The sequence below is a fragment of the Hevea brasiliensis genome, chromosome 17 (genome assembly GCF_030052815.1).
Source record: "Hevea brasiliensis isolate MT/VB/25A 57/8 chromosome 17, ASM3005281v1, whole genome shotgun sequence".
Lineage (NCBI taxonomy): Eukaryota > Viridiplantae > Streptophyta > Magnoliopsida > Malpighiales > Euphorbiaceae > Hevea > Hevea brasiliensis.
Genome location: NC_079509.1, coordinates 23,580,812 through 23,590,513, shown reverse-complemented (window position 1 = coordinate 23,590,513; position 9,702 = coordinate 23,580,812). Strand labels below are relative to the sequence as shown.

The 9,702-nt window shown below is 31.4% G+C and overlaps 1 protein-coding gene across 4 annotated transcripts; it reads right to left on the bottom strand.

Annotated features, from left to right (window-relative positions):
- Window positions 1–1,121: 1,121 nt before the first annotated feature.
- LOC110636309 (uncharacterized) lies at window positions 1,122–6,240 on the bottom strand. 4 transcript variants are annotated; one of them, XM_058139300.1, is made up of 5 exons: window positions 6,070–6,240; window positions 5,829–5,900; window positions 3,481–4,349; window positions 2,406–2,569; window positions 1,122–2,324 (listed from the first exon to the last, which is right to left on the bottom strand). In XM_058139300.1, exons 3-5 carry the CDS (start codon window positions 4,115–4,117, stop codon window positions 1,245–1,247), a joined length of 1,881 nt encoding a protein of 626 aa, XP_057995283.1. In that variant the 5' UTR covers window positions 4,118–4,349; window positions 5,829–5,900; window positions 6,070–6,240; the 3' UTR covers window positions 1,122–1,244. The 4 variants fall into 4 exon arrangements, with proteins under 4 accessions (XP_057995283.1, XP_021641656.2, XP_057995285.1 ...); XM_021785964.2 differs by lacking the exon at window positions 5,829–5,900; XM_058139302.1 differs by lacking the exon at window positions 5,829–5,900 and having other exon boundaries at window positions 3,481–4,292.
- Window positions 6,241–9,702: the final 3,462 nt, after the last annotated feature.

Sequence of the window (9,702 nt, the reverse complement as noted above, 5' to 3'; positions counted from 1 at the left end):
ATTGTTTGCTTTATTTGCTTTATGTAGATGTATAAGATTGGCTTGATTTGAAGAGTCTGCACTGCACTACAGAATAAGTTCTATTTAATATAGGCTACTGGCCAATGGCAATGACATTGATGTTTTTCAGTTTTTCTTGAGGTAGGGTTCAAAGACCATCAGCTAATGATAATAATTGAAAGAATTGCATGATTAGGAGAAAGAAACCAAAGAGAGAATAGTATGGTCTCGAGCCTGAAAATTTGTCCCATATTAACTTTCCCTAACCAATACTTCCGGTGCCATTGTTCAATGGAAATTAAACTGTTAATTTGCCAAATAGGGCAAACGTGACAGCAAGAGAGTTTCCTCTGATTTTTTCTTCCTTTTTAAGGTGGCTCGGTCATGTCCTCTGCCACACTTCGTTGGTCGTCTTCTGTCTCTCTGGACAGGGGAGGGCCTCTCTTCCCCTGATCCGTTCGTGGGTTCCCTCCCCACCTCCTGTGTTGAGATGTAAATATTGCTTTTGGTTGTTTCATGCAACTGGGCGCTCATGTGGAGGGTTTTTGTGTTGCTTTGCATATGTGTCTTGTTCATGCATCGGTACGGCTCCTTGGTTGAAGTAGGCGAAAGGATGCGCTCATGCTGAGGCTGGTATCTCGCTGAGTTCTATATAGGCCCATAAGACACAAGTGGGCCGCTGAGAGCTGTGCCACCATCCTTCCTCCGCTGATAGTTGTGATACTCTTGAGTTCCTGGTTTCCCAGTCTGGGGTTCATTAGATTGCCTAAACCAATGAAGCTCCCGAAGATGTTAGCAATTTTGAGGCTTTCATTGATCTTCGCTTTGAATCTAAGCCATGCATGGTGATTATAATTGGAAATCCTTTATTTCTTCACCAATATTAGCTCTGGTTGACATCTCCGCTTCCATGGTTGCTGCTTATTGTTTTGCTAGATCATGAGTCTGAGTAGTTTAACCCAATACAAATTAGGGTACCTTATGTACTGAGTCTTTTTAGATGGGCTTGGTTAGCCACTGTTCTTTATTTCTATGGACTCTTTCTTTGTATTAGTTTATTGGGCCCAGGCCTCAATGAAACATCTATCTTCAAATTAAAAAAAGGTGCCATTGCTAAAAAATTTACCATGAAAAACTAAAATAACATACTAATGCTTCAACAGATGATACAGAAACAATTGTAGATCAAAATGGGTAAAGCTTACAAAAAAAAAAAAAAACAAAAAAAAGTCCACCATCAAAGGCTATGATTGGTGGCAAACAACAGCCTTGCAGGAAGAGTCACCATCTAGAGCCCACATACCCAATCCTTCAAGCGGCTTTTGAACTAAATTCAGACCCATATCCATAGACCAATAAACCATCTTCGCAGCCTCCAAAGAGTATTGATTAACGCTATTGGCACTAATCTTCATGCCAAAGCTTGTCTCATCAACCCGGTTAATTCTTGCACCAGTCTGTTGCAACAACTTTTCCACAAATTGAACAAAGTTTCTACTCTCTCCGGGCAATGAAGCCTGACCAACTGCAGCAGCAACCTTGTTCAAGAAACCATCAGTCCAAATTTTTTGAGCAGAAGATGAGCTCCTGACAAAGAAAATCTCCAAGCTCTTCCCAGCACAAAAGTCATAATTACATGTTTTGATGAACTCATGAAATAAATCATTATTGACAAAAAGTATGTTTGTGTCTACTATCCAGGAATCATACTTGTATTCCAAACACTTCTTTGTAACATAAGCTTTCACCAATACGTCAACCAGTTTTGTGCTGGAATCTTGAAATCTGATTACTTTCTGTGCTCTCATATCATCAAGAAGCTGGCTGGAATCAATAACAGGATGTCCCCTTCTAGCAAGATCATAAAGAAAATCAGAATGAGGACCCATAATTACATAGTTCTGAATGTTTAGACTCTCAAAGTGGCATAACAGATTCCTCGTGATTGTTTCTGATGTCCCAAATATGTTCACAAGCAAAACAGTCTGCTGTTTCTGCAGAGACCAAAGAACAGACTCAAGATCACCCACACTCCTTACGACTCTTCCAGGAAGTACTTCCCTAAAACAGAAATCATACCATTTCAAATTACTCAAAGGTTCCATTTCCAAAAAATTGTAGTCAAAAGATCTTTCATCCACTAATTGGGAGTCTGGTCCAGCTGTTTTCCCATAATTAACACCAGCATCTCTGTGAGAGACGCTGAGTGCTCTCTCCTGGCCAAAATTGGTGTAGATATTAAAATAGCCACTATAATGAATAAATTTAATGAACCAAGGAGTCCAGATCCTTTCTCCCATTCTTCTATACCATCCAGTTGTTACCTGCATGTGGATATTAGATTTTGAGTGAACTGTTCAATAATTGAGATATATATGGGGAGAGGGAGGAGAGAATTAGATTACCATTCCATTGAGAAATGGCTTCATGCCTTTGGCCTTATGCTGGTCATACCACAGTCTGAACTCTTTCCAAGGTTTTGGAAAGAGAATCTGACCCCAAGTGCCAACCAACTGGTACAAGAAAATCCGTGTTCCAGGACCTAATTGTATTTTGTTTCCGTGTTTACCTATTATCAACAAACAAAAAATTGAAATAATAATAATAATAATAATAATAATAATCAAAACAATCAGAGTTAATCTAAACAAGATGCAAATTCTAAAAGCAAAAGCAGGTGAACAGAAAGCAATGAGGCCCATAAAATCGACAAATTTTTCATGAAGTATAGCATAAAAGAAGGCAACCATATGCATACAACACTTTCTTTTTTACTAAGTGAAAAAGAAAATTAATCAGCATAAAATCTAGTGAAACCAACACCAGCAGCAAATAACCAGGCATTAAAAATCATATCTTGTAGACCGGTCATTATGATTACTATAGATCAATATGGTAATACCAGTAGAGATGCTCCTAGGCATATGCTTAATATCAGCTTTGCAGACAGGTGCTTTCCATCTAATTACACATATCACTAAGCATGTAATAAAATTTCAAATAGACAAGAAGTTGAAGGCCAGGTGTAGCAGTAGCTCCAACTTATGCACTGACAGTTTGAAACTCAAGGAATGTTCATCTGTTGTCTACAATAGCATAACCACCATAATAAGCATGTAGGTAAATTGATAAATGCCATGGTTAAAAATTTAATAGGGGTCAAGAGGTTCTCATAATGCATAAAAAACTTTAAGGTTTAATGTCAAGCCTGAGTAAAAGATTTGAGTGTATCAAATGGTTTAACATCCAGTACAAGATTTACTTCTCGAACACATGGCTCAAGGTCTAAAGCACTTCAGTGAACTTTTTCCATGAAAACTATTATCTTATTAATGGCATAAAAGTGATAATGACAATAAGAATAAGAGTCAATCCAACAAAGCACGGATCCATGATCCCAAGTTGACTACCTAACTCCTGAAAACTTAGAACAAGACTATTCACAGTAATGTAAAAACAGAAATAAATAGTAAATGGTACCTGGGACAAACCTTGGACGCTGAAGCGAGACGCCATAGATTGAAGGACTAGAGCTGTTACCATTGTAGTAATAATTAAGAATCACAGCCTTAACAAACTTATAAAACAGTGGAGAAACCTCAAGATCATCCTCCACAACAAATGCAAACTCGTCATCAGAACTTGGCCACCATGCCTCCAGCCACTGTGCCTGCAGCCCCATGTTCCCATTCCGGTAATGCACTACCTTGTTTCCAAAAATCCAATGGAATCCATCAACAAACTCCAAAATCTTATGCGAGTTCTCCAGTTGTTGATCCAAGACATTAAATGATTCATTGGCAAATGGAAAATGATCAATGTATACATGGAGATGGACAGTGTCACCATCATACTTAGCATTGGCAAGGGAACGAAGGCAGCGGGAGAGCGAGTCCAGGCGGTTGAATGCAAGGACTTTGATGAGGAAAGTGAATGTGGGGGTGTTTTGGGGACTGAGTGGTTTGTTATCATTATTTGTTGGACTAAAATTAGGGTTAGGATTAGAGCTTAAATGGGTGATGGGAAGAGGGGAATGATAATGGGAAAAAAAGAAGAGCACAAATAGGGATAGAAGGAAGATTAGAGGGAGGAAATGTTTCTTCGGTGCACCCACCATTTGTCTTCTTATAGTTATGGCCAGGAAAGGAAAGGCATTGCAGGATATAGGGAGAGAGCAAGAGAGAAGAAAGTTAAAGAGAAGGTCAGGAGGTGGATAATTCTGAGAGATATGTCTTTGTCTTTTTCATAAAAGTAATTATTGCTGATGTTTTCAGCTAATAAATCTTCAAACCCTTAGAAGAAGGAGGGAGAGAGAGATGCATAAAGTTAGCTGAATTATATATTGATACCTGAATCCAGAACAAGAAAAAAAAAATCATTCACAAAAGTATAATTATGCATGAGCAAAACTGAAACCCACTCTTCAAACTGTATACAAACACATAAAAATCAATTTACAGTTCTCTTCTCAATAATTTCCAGTTCAACAATTTAGATTGCCAGTGTATAATTAGCAAATTCAAATAAAGAAACCATCAAAGGCATTTATATCAGAAGCCAACAGCATAAAAACTAGGTAAACAGTAATAAAAACTAGTTAACACTACTTTAATCTAATTTGAAAGATTAAAAAAAAAAAAACACTTAATCTAAAGCTTAAACTGAATTTAAAAAATCTAGAAGTTAAAAACCAATGGAGAGTGCCCTATGCTGGATTTTGGGATCTTATCGCCTGATCATCAACAGTCTACTACTATGGACTCAGAAAATTATACAGATAATTAAAAATAAAATAAAATGTCACAATTACTTTCCCATCAAATCAAATTCACAAAAGTATAATTATGCATGAGCAAAACTGAAACCCACTCTTCAAACTGTATACAAACACATAAAAATCAATTTACAGTTCTCTTCTCAATAATTTCCAGTTCAACAATTTAGATTGCCAGTGTATAATTAGCAAATTCAAATAAAGAAACCATCAAAGGCATTTATATCAGAAGCCAACAGCATAAAAACTAGGTAAACAGTAATAAAAACTAGTTAACACTACTTTAATCTAATTTGAAAGATTAAAAAAAAAAAAAAAAAACACTTAATCTAAAGCTTAAACTGAATTTAAAAAATCTAGAAGTTAAAAACCAATGGAGAGTGCCCTATGCTGGATTTTGGGATCTTATCGCCTGATCATCAACAGTCTACTACTATGGACTCAGAAAATTATACAGATAATTAAAAATAAAATAAAATGTCACAATTACTTTCCCATCAAATCAAATTTTTTAGCTGATTTGAAACACATTAATGCGCAATGGATTAAAAAAACCTAATTGCAAGTAGCAGAAGCTGGAAAGAGAGATACCAATGGCTATAGAACTTAGCAAGAGAAGAATGATGCACAGTGTGAATGGTAGATTTCGCATTGGCTTTTATGAGATTGGAAACAATTTCACATGCAAATGATAGAGAAGCCCTCACTTGCAAACAATGAAATCGACGACAACAAATGGAGTACTTTTTAATATGCAAATTGTGGACAATCTCATTGATTTTGTGGAGATTTTTTGGGTTTTTTTTCCCCTAAATGATATGGATTTGGGACTTGAGATTTAGACGTTTTGTGTTTGAGAAAGAAATCTTGAGGATTTTTATTTGTAGCTTTCGTTTACGGTGGAAAAAGTACAGAGAAAATCGAATCAAACCGAATCAAAATTTGCAGTTCGATTTGGTTTCCTCAACAAGCGCAGCAATAAAGAAACCCAAGCCACATGAATACCTAGCAAATAATTCAATCATAAACAAAAACAATTCAACAAAATCAATACCTAGCAAATTCCCAACCCTACCAGCAAGCTAGCAACTATGAACCCATTTCTGAGAAATCAATCATTCAAGGTCTACAGCAAATTAAACAAACACAAGGAGAGAGGGCGCATTAGCAAATTAACCAACAGAGCAAGGAATTCAACAAAAAGCAAAATTAACAAAACCCATCTCTGTCTCTTGCAATCCTTACATCAATGCCCAGCAAATAATTCAATAAACAGCAAATTAACAATCATAAACCTCTGAAAAAATCGACGCTGGCGAAGGTGAGGTTGATTTAGATGATCTGCTGGCTACAGAAAATCCCCTGCTACTGCAAGTTTCACAGAACATTCACTCTCAGCTTCTCACTTCGAATGGCCGTAAAAATTAAGGAAGGCTGGCAGGGACGAAGTGATTTTGGAATGGAGATGGGCCAGGAAGAAATGGGAATTGATAATGGGCCTAGCTTAAAGGACCAAAGCGCAGCACCGACATGTAAATCGGTTGGTTTGGTTATTTCAACTTTTTTACCCGTACTTAACAATCTCCCTATAATATGGATAAATATCATATATCTCATTTAATTTTATAGGTGTTTTCATAAAATTTATTAAATTTTAATTTTTTATAAAATTTATTAAATTTTAATTAAATTTTGTAAAAATTATTATAATTGAAAATTAAAAATTTTCAGATTAACTTACTAAGCCATAAATTATTTTATAAATAAAATTATCTTATTTATTAATTTCTTAAAAAAAGACAGAAAATATTATGTATAAAACGTATTCAATACCTTTCTTGACGTCAAATCTCTCCATTTTCTTTTATTTTTTATCCATCGGTAACCACTAGTTAGATAATTTTATTTATAAAATAATTGACAAGTCAATAAATTAATTTAAAAAATCTTTAATTTTCAACAATAATAACTTTTATGAATTCAAATTTAAATTTAATGTGTTTTATAAAAAAATTAAAATTTAGTACTTTTATAAAAAAAACTCAAAAAATTAAATGATTACGTGCGATAATTATCTCTAATATATATATAATTAATAATTATTATTATTATTATTAATTATTATTAATCTATATCTATACTATTTATTATTATTAATTTATATTTATACTATATATAAATGTGAAAAGGAGAAATATTAACTTTGTCAAAAAAGCCCTCCATTCATCAAATTAATTATAATTATATTTTTATTATTTAATTAATTTTAAAATTTATATAAATTTAAAATTTTTAATCGTATTTATACTGTAACTTCAATTAAATATAAAATTTTATAAAAAGTAATTAATTAAAATAAAAAATTAATAAGTGAAAAAATTATATATATATATATGAATGGGAATATCGGAATTTTTAAAAATACTCTTCATTATATATTAACTTTGTCAAAAAAGCAATCCATTCATTAAATTAATTATAATTATATTTTTATTATTTAATTAATTTTAAAATTTATATAAATTTAAAATTTTTAATCGTATTTATACTATAATTTTAATTAAATATAAATTTTTATAAGAAGTAATTAACTAAAATAAGAAATTAATAAGTGAAAAAATAATATATATATATAAATGGGAATATCGGGATTTTTAAAAATACTCTTCATTATTTTTATTATTTAAAAAAATACCAAAAACACATTTATAATGACACATAAATAATTTGTCGCTAATAATAAATACTGGTGACAATAACCTATTGCTAATACTATTTAGCAATAAAAAGATACATCGCTATAACTCTTTCAATTAGAGGCTTTTCATATAATAATGTCTCTAATAATTTTGAAAACGAAAAATTTTTCATTAAATTCTTAATAATGTCAATTTTTGTAATATAATATATCACCGCTAATAACTTTTAGCAATGAAATATCCACCACTAAATGCCTCATAATTATAATTTATACTATTAAAATAATTAATATAAATTAAAATTTTAATATTATTTTAATAATAATCCTACTTATACTAGAGATACATATTATAATTCTTAATATATAAATTCTATAATTTTAATTCTATAAGTATTATTAATTCATTAAAAATTACTTAATTTATTTTAATCAAATTAATAAAAGAATCAAACATTGAATATTAGTCTTACTAATTTATTTTTTAATTGTTTTAAATATTTACAAATTTATAATGTTAAAATTTATTTTAATTTTTGAATAGAAAATATTTTAATTATATATGTATATAAATGAAAAAGAAGAAAAATAGTAGGAGAAACAAAAATATCTTTCACATAATTATAAAATTATTATTAAAAAATTAATATTTAATTAAATAAAAATTTACATTTATATCGATAGATATTCAATTCTAATTCGTTACAGATTTCTAATCATTTTAAAATAATATTTATGTATAAACTTTAACTTAATATTAAAATCAAAAATTGAATTTTTAATCCAATTCAATTAGAAGAATCACTTTAATGTCATAAATTTATAGCTTTTTTTAAAAAAAAAATATAGATATTGATAAAAATATCAACCCTCCAAGTAATGAATAATATATGATATCACCGTAATTTCATATAAGATAATTTATGTGAAATGATAAATCAATTATATAATAATAAATTAGTAGTGGTGATTATATCTCATAAAATAGTTTTTTTTTTATGTGTTCAGGAAATTTTTTTTTAAATAGATAATTATTTTTTCCTCTAATTGTTTTGTTATTGGGAGTTAATCTTATATGGAATAACAGGGGAACGTCCAATACAACAATGGCATATGCAACCCAAAACTTATAGATGTGTCGTGAACTAATAAATGGGTGGAAGATTGAGCAATCGTAAGTCATAACAAACAAGTAGTAAAAGTTAAAATTGAGAACCACATGATATAGTGCAGTAATTCCATGTAGGCAATTTATATGAAATAATAAGCTGATCAAATATAAATAAATATTAACAATCGCTAAATAGTTATTTATTTTGGATTTATTATTAGGTAATTATTATTTAATGTGATCCATTTATATATATTTATTTATATTTTATTGACTTGTCATTTCATGTAAATCATTTTAAATAGAATCACTATTTTATTTTATAACTTCGCCCAAATAAAAAATTAGATAGGCTGGTGCACTAAATAATATGTAAATAGTATTTGCATATGATTTTTTTTATTTAAATTTGATCCATCTTATATCTAAGATATAAAATATATAGTAGAACTTACCTATTAAATATATAAATCTTATATATTTATATCTTAAAATGAGTTTAAGCAAAATTTCTTCTAGTATATAAGAACAAAATACTTGCCACACAAAAGCAATAAACAAGTTGGCATCTCTTCCAAGGAGGGAGTTAAAAGGTATTTGTCCAGAATAATCTTTGCTATAAGTTGCTTAGTTGAATTCAAGCAGAACAAGCTGAGCATCTCCCCTGGATTTCTATTTCTCTTGTTCTCTCTGTGGGTACGCAAAAGGATCCTTGATGAGAAACAAATCTAGGAAAGATCGACATTAGACAACTAAAACCAACCTAGGAATAAACTTTCATCTTACTTGCATAAACTTTCATCAATGTTTGCTCTCTGTATAAATGCTTCAGAAAACATGCAAACAACACCCACCCCCCACACCCCCCCAACCCTCCCCCACCACAGCACAAACAGACCACCACCACAAGGCCTCCCAACAGAGCATAGAAGAGAGAGCTGGGAAAATATGGCCATCCGAGCAGCTGACCTAATGCTATGTTGTGTCTTTGATGGATGCTTACCTATGCGTGATGTGGAGATTGAGCGAAGGCCATATCATCTCAACTGCAACTGTGCACTGCACTAGTTAAAAGGTGTATGCTCCACGGGATGTCGTCAACAGAAGAATATTTTGCCC